At 40.4% G+C, this 22,564-nt stretch overlaps 1 protein-coding gene across 2 annotated transcripts in view; it reads left to right on the top strand.

The window, feature by feature from the left end:
- The first annotated feature begins 1,031 nt into the window (after positions 1–1,031).
- Positions 1,032–22,564, top strand: part of HACD4 (3-hydroxyacyl-CoA dehydratase 4) — a 36,994-nt gene continuing 15,461 nt past the window's right edge. Inside the window, exons 1-4 of one of the 2 annotated variants that reach the window (XM_042914244.1) lie at positions 1,032–1,144; positions 2,408–2,511; positions 5,319–5,446; positions 18,793–18,905. In XM_042914244.1, the coding sequence (XP_042770178.1) occupies positions 1,116–1,144; positions 2,408–2,511; positions 5,319–5,446; positions 18,793–18,905 (374 nt within the window). In that variant the 5' untranslated portion in view covers positions 1,032–1,115. Of the gene's footprint in view, positions 1,145–1,220; positions 2,320–2,407; positions 2,512–5,318; positions 5,447–18,792; positions 18,906–22,564 lie in introns of those variants that run through there. The other variant, XM_042914245.1, reaches the window with a different exon arrangement.

Genomic DNA, 22,564 nt, shown 5'->3' with positions numbered 1-22,564 from the left:
GGAGTGATTTGGAGAGGGACCGGTAAATGCAGGGGAGGGATGAACCTCTGGCAGAGGGCAGGGGTGGGTGAAAGTGCAGAGAAACCTAGCTGTCAGAGGTGGGCTATGAGGTGAGGGGTCATAATGAACTGTGAGGAAGGAACCTATGGCCTCATGAAAACATACTCCGGCCTTGAAGTTCTAATACCGCCCTTTATCGGCCACGTGGACTGTGACTTAACATTTTTTCCGAGCCTCAACCTTCCTGTAGGTAAAATGGGGGTACTAGCTTCCAGCTCCAAAAATCAGATGTTGTCATCCCACTTACTGGCAAGTGCTTTCTTGGCTTGTTTGTTTGGGTTTTCAATTTATTTGGGGAGGTTTCCCTTAGACGGTAGAGACACTGGAAGGCGGTCTGGAGGTGATCAGCAAAGCAGGAGGGGGGCTTTCTGAGCATGGAGCGAGACAAAGATGCCATAAGCCCGAGGGCTCAGGAGATTTTCTGAGGGCTGGGCACAGGATAGGAAGAAAGACTCAACGTGAATAAGAGGATTTGCAAACATCTGCGAAGACCCGGGGGAAGATTAGAGGGCAAGGATGCCTCTTCCTGGAGCCATCAGGCCCCTTGGCTGAAAAGAAGGTGTTAGGGAGAGCGTGCCCACAGCTGACGGGCTCTCACAGGTGAGGGTAATCAGAGAGGCAGGCGCCCACCTGGGACCGGTGCAGCCTTTGGCATTTGGGGGAGAGGCCCCATTAATTTCCACGCAGCTGCAACGAAGGGTCCATCCAAAGATTAGCAAGGCCTGGCAGGCGCTGCGCGAACCCCGTGGGTGCGCTCCGGCCGCCGCCAGGCCTGCCCAAGCTCGCGCGCGTGCCGCGCCCCCGCCGGGCACTCGCGGGACAGCGCGCTCTAGCCACTGCGGGAACTTGAGGAACTTGACTTTCATCTCTGGCCCAAAGCAAGACCTTAGGGTTTGGTGTTTTTTTTTTGTTTTTTTTTTTTTTTTTGTAAATTGCTGAGTGTGGCGAGGCCCCGCCTTTCCGGGCCGGGCTTTGGCCGCCGGGCCGCCCCTCCCGGGCGGGCGCTCCTTCCCTGACGGTGCTGGAGGGCCTGGCGGCGGCGGCCCGTGACACCCATGGCGCTGCCCGCCTGGCTGCAGCCCAGGTAGGGCGCTCGGCCGCGGCGGGAGGCGAGGAGCGCGGGTGAAGGGGCGCCAGGGGCGGGGTTCCATCCCCCCGCGTCCCCCGGCAGCGCGGCGCTGCGCGGCCCAGCGCCCCGCACGCCCTGGAGCTCTGGACGGGCATTAGCTGGTTGGGTGCTTTCTTCTCTCCCCCCTCCGCCCACCCGGAGTCCTTTCCTTACTTTCTCAGACCCAGCGTTGCGGGGAGGTTTTTAGGTCTACCTGCTGCAGAAACACCTATCGCACGTGTAGATTCCAGGGCCCAGTTCCGGAGAAACTGGTTCAGTGGTACTGGGGGTAGAGCCTGGGGAATGTGAGTGTTTACCCAACACTCCAGGTGATTCTTTTGCAGCTTTAAGAAGGGATCCTTCTTCCCCACCCCCTCCTCATCTGTTGGATGCCTGTCGGCAAGCTACACTGTATCTGCTTCCCAGCCTATTTGCTCTCTTTCTCAGAGATTTCACACCTCCGACGAGGAGAGATCCTTGTCTATACAGGCAGGGCCACTCCCACCACCCTTCTGAACCCTCGGGCACACTATAAACATTGCTCTGCCTAACTACCTCAAACTGTATCTGTCAATCATCCCTTAGTCATCTCCCCAGCAACCCATTTTTAAACTCAGCTTGACTTCCCTTTTCTGGCCGGAGCCACTAAACTGCTTTCTATGTGTGTCTGGCGAAGGGAACGATCTGCCCTTGCAGATACAATAGGCAGTAGCGGGGTGCTGACCCCCATCACGTAATACATTCAAAAGTCGGGTATGGCCAACTACTGAATGATCCGCCCTTTGGAAATGCCACAATCACCACTCCCCCTCTTGTAACCCTAAACCAGTCATTTCAGGTTTTGCACTGAGCAGGCCCAGCTACAGCAACACGTGGGGCACATCAAGCCCTCACCATCTTTTTTTTTTTCCCCTCTCCCCCAAATATTCAGAGTCATCTTTGCAACACTTCCTTTTATTCCTTCGTGAGAGCAAGGTTAGAACTTCCTCAAAGCTAAAGTGAATTTTGAAACAGAACCATATTTGGCTTTAAGCAAACCAAAGACACTCCTTTTAGCAGATAATGCATGCTATGGGGCGTTTCACAATCTGCTGTGCATTACAGAGGCAACTAAATTAAAGACTGCTCTGGAATAGTTTTCTCTTGCTCAGGTGGGCCAATAGGCTAGTTAAGAGATGTGTGTATAATGCTGAAAGGATGATGAAGGAAGTGTTTAATGGTATTTTCCTGTATCTATAGGTATAGAAAGAACACCTATCTTTTCATCTACTACCTAATCCAGTTCTGTGGCCACTCATGGATATTTACCAATATGACAGTCCGATTCTTTTCATTTGGAGAAGGTAAAACTCCAAAACAGTTTTGGATTTTTAACTTTGAATCCTTGTTTTCACCCAGTCCTGCTTATATTAATATTTTAACTTCTGTGAACTTCACCTAATATCCTTCACTGCTCTGAAATTTAGTAACCACATTTTTCAGTAACCTTGCTTCCTATTGCAGAAACCAAGCCTTTTTGGAGAAGGGGGCAGGTAAGACGAGGGAAAGGGATTTGGCTTCCCTCTGACTAGGCAATTCGCCCTGAAAACACAGACATGCCATTGGGGCATGCCATTTCACTCTTCCTTTTTGGTTCTGCAGCAAACCTTAGTGGGGTTTGCTCAAGCCCTGAGGGGGCTTGAGGAAATCTGTAAATTCCAGTATAACATTTTGTGCAGGGAAATCAGGAATTCACCAAATTCTTCCCTTGTTTTCTTATCCCCCAGGTTTAGGGTAACTGGAGACTACTAATAAGTGAGAGACAAACTTACAGTCCCCAGGGTTCTCTTTGGTCCCCTTCAGGAGTAATGTGTCCCTAAATAAATGACACATCTCTAGATGACTTGCCATCTATATGGGAGCTGGTATTAATGGTTTAAGTCGTAAGTTTCCTCCAGTTTTCTCAAAAGTAAAGGTTTTGACTAGCGCTTCAATTTGTAAAAAATGAATCACTAAGTGGCTGTCAAAATAACATTCACGCTCCATCCCCACGTGGGTAAGTGTCATCACAGTGTACAAATGTTGGGTGACTTGACCGTTTGAGCAAGATTCAGCTAAAAGCTGACCGTTTGAGCTGCTGGATTCAGCTAAAAGCAAACACCTAGAATATACCCCGGGGAAAGTCCTGCTGTGCTCATCAATTCAGACTTGTGTATCATAAGGAAATTTAATTCTGAGGTTACCAAACCTGTTTTATGTTGCTTTTTTCTTTTTAATTTTTTTTAATGTTTATTTTTGAGACAGAGACAGAGCATGAGCATGGGAGGGGCAGAGAGAGAGGGAGACACAGAATCCGAAATAGGCTCCAGGCTCCAAGCTGCCAGCACAGAGCCCGATGCGGGGCTCGAACTCATGAGCCGCGAGATCATGACCTGAGCCAAAGTCGGACGCTCACCCGATGGAGCCACCCAGGCGCCCCGATGTTGCCGTTTTCTTACTGTAAATCTGTAGTTAAAGTCTTGCCTTCAGCGGCCTCCAAAGATACAGCCTAAGGCTTGAATTTCATCTATGAATGTTGGGAGTCTTCAAGCAGAGGAAAACCCAAGCGGTGGGCAATGAACTCTTTCTTATCCTGCCTGGCCCTTCCAGTGGGAAAAATTGCTTTAGTCACCAGTGTGTTTATTTCTTAATTATTATCCTGCTGTTGTAATTATAGAAGCTACTTATTAAAGACACACAACCATTCATATGGAAAGCAGACTGAAAACAACCAAGTGGGGGTTCGGTGCAATTCCTGAATCCGTGTATAAATTATAGTAAGTAGCTTAATAGCAATCTAATCACCTGAATGGTAACACCTGCTACCTTTCCTGTCCCGGAGCTGTGTGACTGATAATGCTGTGTTGTAGCCAGTGCAGGGCAGCGGATGAGAGCATGAGGCTGTCTGCCTCAGCCATCATCTGTGAAATGGGGGTGATGATAATAGTGTTCACCTCATGGCGCCGTTGAGCAGCCCTCAGTGCTCGATAGATTATCGTCATGTGAATGATCACGGGACAGTAAAGGCCCAAAAGTCCTCCCTAGGTGTTTCTTAACACAGCGGGATTTCATTTTAGAATTTAAACCAACAGATTTATCCTATTTAGAGGAAGGGTTGTTTTCCCTCTTATTTCAGTTCTCTCCAAACGCAGCAAGGGCTCTCAGCAACTCCAGAAATCCCCACCAGAGGCCCAAGTTCTAACAAAGATCCAGAAAGCACCAACCAAGTATGTATAGGATGCAAACGCTAGATACACGTTATTTAATATCACATTATTAATGCCTTTTCCATAAAGCTTCTCTGAAATATTTTTCTCATCTTTGTCATTTTCTTGTCCATGGAAACATTGTGAATATGCCAGCTTCTTTAATAAGCTTACCTCCAACCTGTTCACATTTGATATAGTCTAGATTCTACCAGGTTGCTTTTATGCAGGAATTGCTTTACAATATAGGGAATAAATCCTATAGCTTTGGCCATGATCCTTCTTTTGCAGATTTTTACTTCTTTTTTTGGAAGAGGAACAATTAAGATGTATTATGATATGAAGTGCTTTCTTTGGTTGCATAGTATTCCTTTTTTTATTTTAGAGAGAATGTGTGTGAGCAAGAGCGAGAATGGCAGAGAGAAGTTTTTTTTAATGTTTTTATTTTTTGAGACAGAACGAGTGCGCATGAGCAAGGGAGGGGCAGAGAGAGAGAGAGAGAGAGAGAGAGAGAGAAAGAGAGACTCTGCAGCAAGCTCCAGGCTCTGAGCTCTCAGCACAGAGCCCGATGTGGGGCTCGAACCACGAACCGCGAGATCATGACCTGAGCCGAAGTTGGACACTCAAACGACTGAGCCCCCCCAGATGCCTGAAGAGAGAATCTTCAGCAGACGCCATGCTCAGCGCAAAGCCCAATGCGGGGCTTAATCCCAGAACCCTGGGGTCGTGACCTGAGCCGAAATCAAGAGTTGGCACTCAAGTGACTGAGCCACGCAGGCACCCTGGTGGCATAGTATTCTTAGCAATTTAGTAGCTGTTTAGGAAATTTCTCACCTGTGCAATGATTTTTATTTCAAAGTGCTACATAGGTTTGGGTTATGACCTAGTTTTTACTTACTGTATCTGTGTTTAATTCCCTGACGCAGATTCCATGGTTGACACTTTTTATGCTATCGGTCTTGTGATGCGCGTTTGCCAATCCATTTCCCTCTTGGAGTTGCTGCACATATGTGTCGGCATTGAACCAAACCATCTCCTTCCTAGGTTTCTGCAGGTAGGTGGTGGTTTTATTTATTTATTTTTTAGCCATGTTATTGACTGTAATCTCTATGCTGTACTTTTCATTCCTGTGACTTATTTGATAACCGGAAGTTTGAACCTCTTAATCTCCTGTATTTATTTCACCCATCCCCCCAGCCAGCTCTCCTCTGGTAGCCATCAGTTAGCTCTCTGTATTTTAGAGTCTGTTTGGGGTTGTTTGTTTTTTTTTTTGTTTGTTTTTTTTTTTTTTTTTTTTGGTTCATTTGTTTTTTAGGTGCCGCCTGTAAGTCAAATGATGTGGTATTGTGTTTCTCTCTCTGACTGACCTCACTTAGAATAATACCCACTAGCTCCATCCATGGTCTTGCAAATGGCAAGATCTCATTCTTTTTCATGGCTACTATTCCTGTGTGTGTGTGTGTGTGTGTGTGTGTGTGTGTGTGTGTGTGTGGTGTGGACCACATCTTCTTTATCCATTCGTCTATGGATGGACACTTGGATTGCTTTCATATCTTAACTATTGTAAATAATGCTGCAATAAACATAGGGGTGCATATATGTTTTCAAATTAGTGTTTTTGTTTTCTTTGGGTAAATACCCAATAGTGGAGTTACTGAGTCATATGTTATTTCTAGTTTTAATTTTTTAAGGAACCTCCATACTGTTTTCCATCGTGGCTGCACTAATTTATATTCCCAGCAACCGTTCCCCTTTCTCCACATCCTTGCCCACACGTGTTATTTCTTGTCTCTTTGACTCTAGCCATTCTGCCAGGTGTGAGGTGATAGCTCATTGTGGTTTTGATTTGCCTTTTCTTGATGGTAAGTGATGCTGGACATCTTTTCATGTGTCTGTAGGCCATCCTTCTGGTTCCTTTGGAAAAATGTCTATTCAGGTCCTCTTCCCATTTTTAAATTGGACCAGGGTTTTGTTTGTTTGTTTGTTTGTTTGGTGTTGAGTTGTCTAAGTTCTTCATACATTTTGGTTACTAACTTCTCAGGTATTTCACATGCAAGTATCTTCTCCCATTCACTAGATTGCTTTTTTGTTTTGTCGATGGTCTCATTAGCTGTGCAAAACCTTTTTATTTTGGTGTAGACCCGGTAGTTTAATTTTGCTTTTGTTTCCCTTTACAATATAGGGAGACAGAAGCATAAATATGTTGCTAAGGCTAATGTCTAAGAGATTACTGCCTATGTTTTCCTCTAGGATATTCGTGGTTTCAGGTCTCATTTGATCCATTTTGAGTTTGTTTTCGTGTGTGGTTTAAGAAAGAGGTCCAGTTTCATTCTTTTGCATGCAGCTGTCTCATTTTCTCAACACCATTTTTTGAAGAGACTGTCTTTTCCCCATTGGATATCCTTGCCTCCTTTGTCTAAGATTAATTGACCATATAATCATGGGTTTATTTCTGGGCTCCCTATTCTGTTCCACTGCCGGGTGTGTCTGTTTTGGTTCCAGTTCCATACTGTTTTGATTACTCCAGCTTTGTTGTATATCTTGAAATCTGAGATTGTAATACCTCCACTGTGTTGTTCTTCCTCAAGACTACTTTGTCTATTCGAGGTCTTTTGTGGTTCCATACAAATTTTAGGATTACTGTTTCTAGTTCTGTGAAAATGCTCACGGTAGTTTCATAGGGTTTGCGCTGAATCTGTGCTTTGGGTAGTTGGGACATTTTAATGATACTGATTCTTCCAATCCATGAGCATGGTTCTGCAGGGTGGTTTTAATCACATTATCAGTCTTACAGAATCTGTTTTATACTTTGTACTGTTTCAGCCTCCCTTGACTTAAAGCTAGCAGTTAAAAAGCAAACCCCTGCAAACTTGCAACCCAAGTCACTAATACGAATTCTATAAAAAACAAACAATAAAACAAAAACCCCCACCTCATTCTAAGACCCTACGTGGTTAGAAGAGCCATTTGGAAACATTCAGGACAATGACGCTGTTGGTCTGTGCAACACTTTAGTGATCCTGTCTTAGGGACAGATTTTCCAGCCACTTCCCATGCTCACTGTGCCACCACCCTAGGCAGTGTAGGACAGAGGAGAGTCCTAGGATTGGAGTCATTCAGAGTTGGGTTGACACCTGGTTCCTCTGCCTTTCACTGTGGGATCATATCCACAGTCATTGAGCTGTTGAAAAAGACACCACACAAAATATCTGGCAAAGTGTAAATGATCCAAACAGAAAAAACAAGTGTCCTTCATCCATATCGAAAGAATAGAATACTTAGCCATTTCTTGTTCTTTCTGCCACTTTTACTGAATACAAATGGAAAGGAGAGATATATGTTTATCTAGTATAGCATCTAATCATAGACTTGGGAATCCTACAGACCTGGATTCAAATCCCACTTCTAGCTCTTACTAGTTGTTATAATTTGTTTTTTCTTATGTCAAGTTTTTATTTAACTTCCAGTTAGCTAACATATAGTGTAATAGTAGTTTCAGGAGTAGAAACCAGTTGTATGGATTTAAACAGAAATTGTTGGGGCGCCTGGGTGGCTCAGTCGGTTAAGTGTCCAACTTCGGCTCGGCTCATGATCTCACAGTTCGTGGGTTCGAGCCCTGCGTCGGGCTCTGTGCTGACAGCTCAGAGCCTGGAGCCTGCTTTGGATTCTGTGTCTCCCTCTCACTGCCCCTCCCCCCGCTCGCACTCTGTCTCTCTCTCTCAAAAACAAACAAAAAACATAAAAATTGTTCTGAACCAATTGTTCAGAACCAATTGTTCTGAATCATTTTCTCAAGTGATGTGAAAGTAACTTGTATCTCTTGGAGTAACAGAAAAAACAGGTGAGATAATTTCCTAGCACTTAGAATAGAATACCTGGGAGCTATTGCCATTTGTCCAGCTATTTTTTGTTTCCTCTACTGTATCTTTAGCTCTAGATGGCCATGTTCCTTTTTAAAGGCCGGTGGAAGGGAAGGTGAGAAATTCACGGGTGGAGATCTAGTATAGGAAATTATTGCTGGTAAGGTGAGAGAGAGAGAGGAAAAAAAAATACCATGAAAGCTTAAAAGATGGAAATAGGACTGTAATCCTAAAGAGGCTGTTAAGAACTCAGCATTATAAGTTTATGGGAGATTTTAAATTTTACTTATTAAATAAAAGTAGAGAAATAGTGTTCATTAAGATGAAGACATTTTAAGTGTTGAAATATCAAATGTAAAATAAAAGTCAGGATAATATTTAGAGCCTTGACTCCTAATAACAGAGTAGTCAGCTAGCCAAGACCTAGATGGACTTCCCTTAACTGTATTTCCTTACAAAATAAAAAGGAGTACATGTCTGTCCCAGAAGCAGCATATTTGGGACAAGAGTTATTGATGTTTATTATACGTTAACTAACACAATGTTTATAGTTCCAACATTCCATCATGCTAATTTTAGAGAACAGAATTAACCATCCAGGTTGAATGCAAGTTGTAGTCTATCATGGAATTATTTTACCTGGAGGATGACCAAGCTCGTTGAAAGTCTAAGTCATGTTTTCTTTTGGCATACTTTCTTTTGGTATTCTTTGGTGTATATTTTTTGGACTTTTTACTTTCTTAGGCTAAATTGGCTAATATCAGTTTCATGGTGAAACAGCACTTTCAAAATTAAGAGTAATGTTATTTTAGTTATTGACATTGTAAGGCATGCAAGTGAGAACGGGATAAGTAGACTAGTAAGAAAGAAAACAGAGCACCTTAATTGTGCCTAGAAAATGTGCACCTTTTTTATGATTTCCAAAATTATGTAGGCTTGCCTAGTTATAGAAATTATTATGCAGCTTAGAAATCTGATGTCTTGGAGTTCCAGAAATTCCAGACTATTTAAATGTGCTTGTATTCACTATTAATCTAATGTGATCTAATTATAGAACTATGGTCCGTGTAATCAAACTATATCCTGGTTTGGTAATTAAAAAAAAAAGGCAAATCTACGTTGAATCTTTTTATTCAGAGTGATTTGCAGTGTCTGCTGTTCATGGGGCTCAAATGATTTTTAAGTCTTTTTTGTTGGGAGGGATGACAAGTGAGGGATTTACCACATGAGGGAAGACAGCTGCCATTTTCATCCTGGGCTACTATTAATTTTTGTTGTGATTGTTTGCCTTCCTCTTTTTATCTCTTTCAGATTTTATCTGTCCTCTATTTGTGGTATTCATTTACTGTCTTTTCTATAGTTTTCCAAATAGACCTGGTGTTGGAAAAAGCTTTGAAAATCCGTCTCATCATATTCAAAGTTTCATTTTCTACCCCCTTCCTTCATTTGAGCTCTGCAGACAATTAGAAGAATTCCCTCATTATGAGATGACTCGGGAGGCCCCTGCTTTAAAATAACCAAACAAAACTCTAAGGTTGTGTAATCATTCTTGGTTTTCCTGTTTCCCCATTTTTTTAAGTGAAGAAACTGTAGTTAAGATTGTGGCTAAGCTTCTTTCCACCGTTAGCCTAGCTGATTGCATATAGCATCTTGAAAAATGCATTGGTGTGCAACTGCTTTCAGTGGGCTGAAAAACACGTCCACAAATTTGTGATGTCACTTGGCCGTTACCTTTGCGAGACTAAGTGACGACTGAATTATCTTTTTGGGAAACTGGTCTTCCAAAATCTCAAGATAAGTGATTTCATAAAGCAACAGGAGAGTTTAACTAACTGAACCATGTATCAAATGATTGTGGTGGGTTTATAGAAGGTGTGTTTGTGTTCCGTGTTTTGTTCTGTGCATTTCTGGATGTTGTATACACACGTATTTATTTTGATAGGGAAAAGCCATTATGAATTTCTAAAAGCCATCATGAATCACACACAATTGCAAAAGGGGAGGAAACCCATTGACAATAAGACTAAAATAATTTAATGGAATAAAATTTTTTATGTATTTTCAAAATACACAATATACATTAAATACAGTAAACAGTAATAAATTTTATATATTTAAAAAACACACTTTAGGAGTAAAAGGCAAACCTATAAAATAAATCGTTGCTTAAAGACATCCTTTTTGGAAATAATTACATGTCAATTAAAATTATATAGAGAAGGGGCTCCTGGGTGGCTCAGTTGGTTGAACGTCCAACTTTGGCCCACGTCATGATCTCACAGTTTGTGAGTTCGAGCCCCATGTCAGGCTCTGTGCTGACAGCTCAGAGCCTGGAGCCTGCTTTGGATTCTTTGCCTCCCTCCCTCTCTGCCCCTACCCTGCTTGTGCTCTGTCTCTGTCTCTCTCTCAAAAATAAATATTAAAAAAAAGTTATATAGAGAAATATAGTAAACTTTTAATTTTATAATACAATATATATAAAACATATAAATATGCTTTTAATTTATAAAATGGGAAAATAAAAAAGGTCCAAAAGAAACACAGAACTATTTTAACACATGATAATATAAGTGAATATAAAACTAGGCGTTACTCCTCTCCAACCCCTTCCTCCCAAAAGAGTCCCCATGTTTAGCTTGGTAAAAATAAATAAATAAATTAATTAATTAATTAAATTAAATTTAAAAAGTTGAATTGAGAAATTCGTTTATTTCAATAGAGGTAATCAAAATAGCTTGGTTTTCATAGTGTGGAAACACTACCAACCCTGAAATACTGATTTTGAAGGACTTTGTTCTGACTTTGTGCAGAAGCCTGAGAAAGGTTTTTATTGATCCTCCTGGATGTCTCAACTCCAGGAGAGGGGAAAATCTCCACAAAACTAACCTTTGTATCAGGACATTAGACTGATATGCCTTTAGGAAACTCTCAGAGTAATCCAATTTACTCCTTTGCGTTTTGAGAAATGCTTGAAATTCAAAGACTTCATATAAAATCGAATTAAAAAGTCTAAACTCTGCATTGTTCCTTTGCATTGCAATAAACACTGCTGCACATGTATTCATTTTACAAAACGAAAAATCTATAAATCAAAACACCAGGAAATTCCTCAAATTCCTGTGCCTACAAAACTTCCATTTGTGAACCTAAATTGCAAAAACCATTGTTACATTTACTAATAATCCCCTCCCATTCCTGATAAGGGCAAGCAAGCGTCTGCTGGTCAAAAATCCCTCCAAGGATCTCACACAGTCTTAGATTCTGCGAACAAACATGAAGGAAATGCCAACAGAGTATTGTAAAGTAAACCCTTTTCGGAAGACCGCCAAATTGCACCCTGATTTCTTTTTAGCTGTGTGGCAGGTACGTTTTTGCATTGCTGGATTAAATAATCTGGTTTTCCATGAAATCACAGATTTTCTTTCCACTTTTGAGTTGAGATCAGGTTTATGTTGTTGGAGATAAAACTGTCCTGGAGACTGTGTCAGGCTGACCTTCTCAATGTTGAATCTTCCTGGGAATGAATGGCACAGTTCACTCTGTAGGTAGGATTTTAGGTTTTTCCTTTTTTTTTTTTTTTTTTTTTTTTGCGTTTGATCCATGCAGTTCTTCAGTGTGATCATTAAAAAACTATATTTATAGTATAATTTTAAAGATGCTGAGATTCGCCTTTTTTATTCACTGATAGTCTTTAAAAAAAAAAAAAAAGATTATTTATTTTGAGGGAGGAGGGGCAGCGTGTGAGAGAATCCCAAGCAGGCTCTGTGCTGTCAGTGCAGAGCCCAATGTGGGGATCGATCCCACAAACTGTGAGATCATGACCTGAGCTGAAATCAAGAGTTGGATGCTTAACTGACTGAGCCATGCAGGCGCCCTTTCACTGATAGCCTTAATGTACTAATCACTACATTAAATTATATTTATTTTATTAATAATAGCTTACATTTATTTAGGACTTTTTAAAAAAAAATTTTTTTTTAACACTTATTTTTGAGACAGAGAGAGACAGCATGAACGGGGAGGGTCAGAGAGAGAGGGAGACACAGAATCCGAAACAGGCTCCAGGCTCTGAGCTGTCAGCACAGAGCCCGATGCAGGGCTTGAACTCACAGACCGCGAGATCATGACGTGAGCCGAAGTCGGACGCTCAACCGACTGAGCCACCCAGGCGCCCCAATTTAGGACTTTTTATGTGCCAAATAGTTTTCTAAGTCCATGTGCATTAACTAATTTAATCTTCACAATAACCTTATACTAAATATTTACTATATAATATTAATACTAATTATTATTTCCAGTGTAATTACTTAACACAAGTTAAATAAATGACTGAAGGCCACATAAATTGTGGATGGTGGAGTGAAAATTTGGATTTAGGCTATTTGTCTTGAATTCTCTACTCTTCTAAATGTGCTTATTGTATATCTCACCAAGTAGGATATAAATACCCTGAGGGCTGGGCCTTGGTCTTATTCATGGCTAGATCTCCCAGGATCCAGAACAGTGCACTTAATAAGTATGACGAATGATGAATAAACAAAAATATATATAAATAAAATTATGTCAACGTTTGTGTCTTACAGAAGAAAGTAATTGATGGTTTTGAACACGTTAAAGATCTGCTTCTAAGGTTCTTGACAGAAATTCATAGGATGGAAATAGTGTGGGTTATTTAGTAAAATAATAGTCTTTGAGGCTAATTTTTATTTCTTTTTTAAATGAAATATAATTAACATACAGTGTTGGGGCGCCTGGACGGCTCCCGTCGGTTAAGCGTCCGACTCTTGGTTTCAGCTCAGGTCGTGATCTCACGGTTCGTGAGTTCAAGCCCCACATTGGGCTCCGTGCTGACAGCATGGAGCCTGCCTGGGATTCTCTCTCTCCCTCTCTCTCTCTGCCCCTCCTCTGCTCTGTCTCTCAAAATAAATAAACTTTAAAAAATTCAAAAACGTAGTGTTATATTTCAGATGTACAGTATGATTCAACAGTTCTGTACTCAGTGTTCATCACTCTAAGTGTACTCTTAATCCCCTTCATCTCTTTCACCCATCACCCCACTCACCTCCCCTCTGGCAACCACCAGTTTGTTTTCTGTATTCGAGTCTGTTTTTTTTGTTTCTCTTTTTTTTTTCTTCATTTGTTTCTTAAATTCCACATTTGAGTGAAATTATATGGTGTTTGTCTTTCTCTCTCTGACTTATTTCACTTAGCATTGTATCTTCTGGGTCCATCCATGTTGTTGCACATGGCAAGATTTTGTCCTGTTTAATGGCTGAGTAATATTCCATTATATATGTGTACACACACACACACACACACACACACACACACACACACACCCCATCTCTTCTTTATCCATCTATGGATGCACACTTGAGTTGTTTCCATATCTTGGCTATTGTCAATAATGCTACTATAAACATAGGGGTGTGTATATCTTTTCGAATTGGTGTTTTCATTTTCTTTGGGTAAATGGAATTCCAGTGGAATTACTGGATCATATGGTATTTCTATTTTGAATTTTTAAGGAAACTCCATACTGTTTTCCACAGTGACTGCACCACAGGCATTTTCACCAACAGTGTACCGATGCTCCTTTTTCTCCACAGCCTCACCAATACTTGGTATTTCCTGTGTTTTTGATTTTAGTCATTCTGACTGATTGATATCTCCTTGTGGGTTTGATTTGCATTTCCCTAATGATTAGGTTAGGGATGTTGAGCATCTTCTCATGTGTCTGTTGGCCATCTGTATATCTTCTTTGGAAAAATGTCTATTTGGGTCCCCTGCTTGTTTTTAATCAGATTATTTGGTGTATTTTTGGTGTTGTATAAGTTATTTATATATTTTGGATATTAATGCCTTATAGGATATAGCATTTGCAAATATCTTCACCCATTGAGTAGGTTACTTTTTGCTGATGGTTTCCTCCCCTATGCAAAAGTCTTTTATTCTGGTGCAGTCTCAATAGTTTAATTTTACTTTTGTTTCTCTTGCCAGAGTAGACCTATCTAGAAAAACATCTCTATAGCTGATGTCAAAGCAATTATCACCTATGTTTTTTTCTAGGATTTTTATGGCCTCAGGTCTCACGTTTAGGTCTTTGACCCATTTTGAGTTTATTTTTGTGTATGGTGCAAAAAAGTGGTCCAGTTTAATTCTTTTGCATGTAGCTGTCTCATCTTCCCAGTACCATTTGTTGAAGAGACTGTCTTTTCCCCACGGTGTCCTCTTGCCTACTTTGTCTTAGATTAGTTGACCAGAGATGTGTGGGTATATTTCCAGGCTCTCCTGTTCTTTTGATCTATATCTCTGTCGTTTGTGTCAGTACCATACTGTTTTGACTAATACAGCTATTGTCATGTATCTGGAAATCAGGGAATGTGATACCTCCATCTTTGTTCTTCTTTCTCAACATTGCTTTGTCTGTTTGAGGTCTTTTGTGGTTCCTTACAAATTTTCGGATCGTTGAGGCACCTGGTTGGCTCGGTTAAACATCTGACTCTTGATTTCAGCTCAGATTATGATCCCCGGGTCATGGGATCAAGCCCCACATGGGCTTCATGCTAGTGTGGAGCCTGCTTAAGGTTCTCTCTCCCTCTGCCACACTCGTGTGCTCTCTCAAATTAAAAAAAACAAATTAGGATTATTCTAGTTCTGTGAAAAATGTTGTTGGCATTTTGATAGGGGTTGCATTAGATCTGTAGATTGCTTTGGGTGGTGTGGACATTCTAACAATACTGGTTCTAATCAGTAAGCGTGGGATACCGTTCCATTTATGTGTCATCTTCAATTTCTTTCATCAGTGTTTTATAGTTTTACCTTTATCTCCTTGATTACATTTATTCCTAGATGTTTTGTTATTTTTGGTGCAATTGTAAACATGATTGTTCTGTTGTTTTTTTTTTTTTTGTTTTGTTTTTTTAACGTTTTATTTTTGAGACAGGGAGAGACAGAGCATGAACAGGGGAGGGTCAGAGAGAGGGAGACACAGAATCCGAAACAGGCTCCAGGCTCTGAGCTGTCAGCACAGAGCCCGACGCGGGGCTCAAACTCACGGACTGCGAGATCATGACCTGAGCCGAAGTCGGCCTCTTAACTGACTGAGCCACCCAGGCGCCCCAACATGATTGTTCTCTTAATTTCTTTTTCTGCTACTTTTAATTCTAGAAATTCTCTCTATAGAGGGAATAGTTCATAACAAAAGCTGCCATTTATAAAGTCACAACTTAGTTTTAGTCACTGCTTAACTTGGAATTTAGGATTCCCAAATAGAACATAAAAATGCAAAGTATTTTTATTTTATAGTTACCATACTTTTTTGAGTATACCACATTATGACAATGTTTCATTTGGCCTAAGTTACTGGTTGTTTTTTTTTTTTTTTTTTTTTTTTTTTAATGATGCTTTTATTCTACCTGGTTTGAGCTATGCTAAACATTAAAAAACCATTAGTAATTAGTCATGTTCTCTTAGGATTTGTTTAAAATGATGAAGTGCTAAGTTCTCACAGGTGTAGAGCTCCAAATAACTGGCCAAATTATTATACATAAAGGCAAGTAATAAATTAAAAAGTCTAGTCTTCAAAAGTGTTTGGTGTTGATTTAGAATATCAAGGAGGTTCTTGTTTTAAGTTTAACTTTTTAAAAGAGGCTTTTTAAAAAAAATTTTTTTTTAACGTTTATTTATTTTTGAGACAGAGAGAGACGGAGCATGAACAGGGGAGGGGCAGAGAGAGAGGGAGACACAGAATCTGAAATGGGCTTCAGGCTCTGAGCTGTCAGCACAGAGCCCGACGCGGGGCTCGAACTCACGGACCGTGAGATCATGACCTGAGCCGAAGTCAGATGCTTAACCGACAGAGCCACCCAGGTGCCCCTAAAAGAGGCTTTTGAGGGGCACCTGGTGGCTCGGTTGGTTAAGCATTCGACTTCAGCTCAGGTCATGATCTTACAGTTAGTGAGTTCCAGCCCCTCATGGGCTCTGTGCTGACAGCTCAGAGCCTGGAGCCTGCTTCGAATTCTGGGTCTCCCTCTCTCTCTGCCCCTCCCAGGCTTGTGCTCTGTCTGTCTCAAAAATAAACAAACATTAAAAAAAAATTTGAAAAGAGGCGTTTTGAAAGAATAGACTATAACCTGGATATTAGGCATGAGGATAGCCCATGAAATGACAAGGGGGAAAATGTCTTTGTGCTTCAAAACGAGGGATTTAGAGTCACGTCGTCTAGATTTTTATCCCAGATCTGTAGGCAAGTCACTTTCACTTTGTAAGATGCAAGGCCCTTTATAAAAGGCAGAAAAAAATTAAAACACTTATTTCTTAGAGTCATTGTGGAGATTAAATGAGGTATGGTGTATGTTTGGAACCTTACACGAATTAACCGGTAAATATTGGCTGTTCTCAATTTAAGAATAGCTCCAACTAGATTCTCCCAGTGTATTGTCATCGAATGGTCAAGTTAGAGTTGAAGAACCATCAGATAATTTAATTGACGTTGTAAGAGGTGTCTTCACATATTCCATATGTATGTATGTGGTTGTGGGGTTTGGGGGCATGTTGATTGCCAATTTCTATGCAATTGGGATTGCATCAGTAACAAGTGGTGATTCTCAACAGGGCGAATTCTATTGTCCAGTAACATTCTCTGTTTTAGGAGATTTCCCCCTCTGTACTCATCAGTTAAGGGGCAGTCTGACATCATGGATAGCTTACAACTCCGGAAACCAAAAAGCTCGGGATCTATATGTTTCTAGGTCTGCCGCTAGGGCAAGTCACTTCTCTGGTTCTCCAGTTTTTTATTTGTAAAAAAGGTAGGATTGGGCTAGAGTGGACCCTAGAGATCCATCTTATTAAGAAGTATTTAGGTCTTTTCTTTCTGTAGTGAGCCATAGAATTAGGAATATGTGTTGTTATGTACGCATTCACGTGTATATATCTTCTGAGATTTTTATCAGAAATTAGATGATTTTCCTAATTAGCAGGCACTGACCAAACGGAAGATTAGGTGGTTCCTAAGTACTTATTTGCTCCTCAGATGTTCGCCTAAAATCTTTTATCTGAAGGCTGCCGGGTGTCACTGACAGCAAGCTTGGATCATTTGGTAATTATAATTGCAGTTAAGTATACTTCTTTATGTAAATATAAATTAAGAAACTAGGGCATTGTAAAGAAAGACTAACAAAATAAATACAGCTGTGTAGATAGCTTCTCTAGATGGACTAACGTATGAATCATATGCAATTCCCTTAGCCAAGCAGAGACCCTCTTGACTCAGTGCTGCGGTCATAAACATGCTGATAGAGCATGTGGGCCCAGTGTTGGCACATCTTGGATTTCTCTGCAGTAGGTGATTTTCCAGGATTAACAAGCCTATGATTCTAAGTCACAGATTATTCCTAGATCTGCCTCAAAAATAAAGACAGCTATTGAAAAATATAAAGCAATCCTCCTTCTTTAAATCACTACTATGCTCCTTCAATCTCCAGTACATTTTCCTTTTACCACTGAAAGCAAAGTAAAATGTTCTCTTAAAAAAAAAAAAAGAAAAAGAAAAAAAAATGCAGCCTATACAGGGGGTATTAATGTAAGAAGTCACGTTATATTTAGATTGGGGAAGAAGAATGTGTGTTTTGAGGTCAGTAATTGGAGCTGAGCCATAAGTGTGTGAATTCTCAATGATTTGAAAATGCTTACTGACTTGGAAAAAAATGTGTATGTTGAATTCTTTTCATTTTCCACTGGCTTTTAAAGGTTAGGATTGTATTACTTCTCTTCCCCCTTAAAAAAAATGCTACGATGACTTAGATGAAATCGAAATTTCTGGGCCCATTATTCAAAACCCTTCACAACCCAGCCCCAGCACCTTTTTTATTTTATCTCCTATTATTCCCTTCTCTACACTTTCCTCCAACTGTAGCCTCCAGGGGTTCTCATTACTCCCCAGTACACCTGCATTTTCACACCTCTGCCTCTTTGCTTAGTCTGCTCCCCTGACCTAGGATGCCCTTTCTCCTACTCGGTCTACCTGACAGACTCCCGTCCCTTCTCCCAGATCCCTCTGAAGTGTTACCTGTCTTCATGAGTCTCTCTGGATCCTTTCCCGAGGCAGGTCTCTCCCTCACCTGTGCTCCCATACAGAGCACTTTAAACGGCACCATTATTCACACCGTGTCAGAATTCTGTCCTCACATTCTCCTACCGCTGCTTTCCTCTGGAGCAAGGACCATGGTTTCTGCCAAAGTGAATAACAACACGTGTGCCTTTCTTGCAGGGGGAGAGCTATCCCGATTCAGATAAAATACAGGTTTTCTTTTCTCTTCATTTGTTATATGTAATTTGGAGAATACAAAATGCAAAAAACAAAAAGGAGGAAATGAAACGGACCTCTAACCCTACTCCCTCAGAGGTTATGTTAACAGTTTAGTATACCTATTTCCAGTGAAAGCATACTTTTAAGAGGGACTGGGGTGTTTAAAATTAGAAAATTACCTACATGCTTACCAGATGATCCTAATTCTTGACTTTGCTGTTTCTTTGTTAGCTCACAGAGAGAATAATCATCCTCTTTGTGGTGATCACCAGTCAAGAGGAAGTCCAAGAGAAATACGTGGTGTGTGTTTTATTCATCTTTTGGAATCTATTGGATATGGTTAGGTAAGGAGGCAAAATAATCTCTTAAAACAAAGCCAAGTTGCTTTTCTACAATGCAGCCAGTAATAGCCGCCTACGTTTGGTTACTGTGAATGAGAGAGAAAAACATAACCCCTTTGCAAATTATTTTATCTTGATATGGAAATGTATTTTTAGCGCTTCCCATAATGGGCATATCAGAGATAATGAAAACCTACTGCGGTATTACAAGAGCAAATCAGCGCATTCAGGTTTCCTGCAGAAAACTTGGCAAAACACCAGTTTGGAATAAACCTCACAGCTGTTTGCTAATGAAAGGCATTCCTTGCAATTGCTCTGGTCCATGTGACTCTAACAAGCAAAGCAAGACTTTTATCATATCCCAGTCAGGATTTCCAAAGTTGCTTTCTGTGAGTTCCAGAATATTTTAAATACAGGACCTCATCTCTCTGGGGGGAAAAATGCACCTCCACATGCATTTATTTTTTTGTTGAAGTATAATTAACATACGATGTTATATTAGTTTCAGGTGTACAACATAGTGATTGGACAGTTCTATACATTACTCATGCGGTGCTCACCGGGATAAGTGTAGTCACCATCCGTCACCATACAATATTATCATAGTATTATTGGCTACATTCCCTGTGCTGCACTTTTCGTCTCCAGGATACATTTTGAATACAATTCCAGTGGGTTTGAATGACTTCTTGAAGGTATTTTATGGATTCCTTGGGAATCCTTGAACCTCAGGTTAAGAATCTTTTCCTCTAGATGATCTTCAGTTTCCTTCTATGTCGAAAACTTCTCAGAGATGGGTCTAGTCTTACCTTTACCAGCAGTGGGGTGAACAGTCCCCTTTGCTCAGAGGCTCATCTTGGGGAGGTGTCCTAACTGCGACTTCAGCTTTCACAATAGAGACCTGCCTCTCCCACTTGCAAGGTCTGGATGTGGTTAGGTAACAAAAGAGCCATAGCATTTTAGCTGAGGTTATGTAAATTCTTTGTTTATTGTATTGTCAGTAACCTAGCTGAGTTAAAATATTTCTAAATAATAGGTTGAGCCCCTAGAGTGAGTTAGGATGAACTATTTTGTTGAATTCTTTGTGTATATAATTTGTGTAAGCTATTTCTCATTTTTAACTGATAGTTTTGTAGAGTCGGGGCAAATTCCATGGACTTCTGTAGCCCATGACTTTGCGTTCCTGAGACCAGGAGCCCCGACTGGGACTGGGACTTTCTGATGTCTTGTTCTCTGTTGTGCCCGAATTTCTCAGTGCCTGTTCAGTCTCAGATGAGCTCGGTTAGACCCATTAGAGAACAAAATGACTTAGCATCGGGAGCAGCATCATGATGTCCGGAAGGACTTTTTAACACAGAAGATCTTAGGATGAATCTCACCTCCACTACTTGCTATATAATCTTGGACAAATCACTGAGCCTTTAAAAACAAATAACAGAATTAAGATAATTCATGTACCTTAACATTCACCCTTTTAAATATAAAATTTGGGGGTTTTAGGGTATTCAAAGATGTGTATAACTATCATCACTAATTCGAGGACATTTTCATTGCATTCAAAAGAAACCCCAAGCCTGTTAGCAGTAAAGTCCCCATTTTCTCCTCCTCTCAGCCCCTGGCAACCACTAACCTACTCTCTGTATGAATTTGCTGGCATTTCATATGAATGGAATCATATGGTATGTAGCCATTTGTGACTGGCTTCCTTCACTTAGCATAATGTTTTCAAGGTTTATCCATGTTATAACACATATCAGTATTTCCTCTTTATGGCTGAATAATACTCCATTATATCGATATACCACTTTTTATCCTTTCTCTAGTTGATGGACCTACTTTTTGGTTATGAGGAATACTGCTGTAAACATCCATGTACAAGTTTTTGTGTGCACAAAGACTTTCATTTCTCCTAACTTAGAAGTGAAATCCCTGAGCACCTAACTAACCTTTCTCTATGAAGTTGGGGAGGAATTATCTTCCCAGCTTACCCTAGAATGACGTTTTTATAAATGCAAGGACTAGAAATTTGCCCAACCTAATAAAGGCATCTATAAAAAATCTGCATCCAAGTGATTGTTAATGTTGAAAAATGGATGCTTTCCTTCTACACCCAGGAATGAGACAAGGAGGTCCACTCTTGCCACTTGTGTTCAACATTATACTGGAAGTTCCAGCCAAGTTCTGGCAATTGGGCAAGAAAATTATGTGAAAGGCAATCATATTAGACAGGAAGGAGTGAAGTCTCTATTGGCAGGTGATATGATTTTGTATATAAATCATAAGGAATCCACTAAAAATATTAGAACTAGTAAACTGGTAAAGGCCGTAGAATACAAAACCAACATACAAAAGTCAATTGTATTCTATACACTTGCAATGGCCTATCCTAAAATAAAATTAAGAAAAACCGTTTCATTTATAAAAGCATCAAAAAAAAAAAAAGTACTTAGGCATAAATTTAACAAAAGATGTGTAGAACTTGTCCCTTGAAAACTATAAAATATTGTTGGGAGAAATTTAAAAATATCTAAATAAATACAAAGATAACCCGTGTTTATGGGCTGAAGACTTAATGTTGTTAAGACTGCAAAACTCTGCAAACTGATGTACACATTTGGTGCAATCCTTATCAGAATCCCAGCTGGCTGCTTGGAGAGAATTGCGAAGCTGATCTTAAAACTTGTGTGGAAATTCAAGGAACTTAGAATAGCCACAGCAATCTTGAAGAGGAAGAACATGGTTGGACGACTCACACTTCTCAGTTTGAAAACTTCCTACAAAGCAATAATAATCAAGAATGTGATACTGGCATAAGGATAGACCATAGAATAGACTTGTTAGTCCAGAGGTTAAACTCTCACGTTTATAGTAAATTGATTTTTGACAAGGTTACCAAGACAATTGTTGGAGGGCAAAAAGTCTTTTTAACAAATGGTGCTGGGACAACCAGATGTCCACCTGAATGGTCCCTTACCTCCCACAATACACAGCAATTAACTCAAAATGGATCAAAACACTGAATGTAAGATCTAAAATTATAAAACTCTGAGACGAACACGTAGGGGTAAACCTTCATGGTTTTGGATTTGATAGTGGATTCTCAGACACCAAAAACACAAGCAATGAAAGAAAAAAGATACTTTGGACTTCATTAAAAGTGGCCTTTAAACATATGAGAAGATGCTTATCTACTTTTGTACTAAAAAGAAAAATAGGGGCGCCTGGGTGGTTCAGTCAGCTGAACGTCCGACTTCAGCTCAGGTCATGATCTCGCGGTTCGTGAGTTCGAGCCCTGCATTGGGCTCTGTGCTGACTGACAGCTCAGAGCCTGGAGCCTGCTTCGGATTCTGTGTCTCCCTCTCTCTCTCTCTGCCCCTCCCCTGCTCATGCTCTGTCTCTCCCTCTCTCTCAAAAATAAATATAAAAAAATTTTTTTAAAGAAAAATAGATGCTATTTTTCACTTAGATTGGTAAAAATCAAGTTTGATAACCTGCCATGTTTAATGAAGGCTCACGCTGTTGGTGTATAATACCTGTACCCATAGATAAGCAAATGCAAAACTATTTAAGAGAATACATAAGAAACTGGCATTGGTCACTGCCTCTGAGGAATGGAATTGGGGTCTTAGAAGGGGAGAAAGATTTCGTTTTCTCTGTGTTTT

Source organism: Panthera leo, chromosome D4 (genome assembly GCF_018350215.1).
Source record: "Panthera leo isolate Ple1 chromosome D4, P.leo_Ple1_pat1.1, whole genome shotgun sequence".
Taxonomy (NCBI): domain Eukaryota; kingdom Metazoa; phylum Chordata; class Mammalia; order Carnivora; family Felidae; genus Panthera; species Panthera leo.
This window is presented reverse-complemented; position numbering and strand designations above follow the sequence as displayed.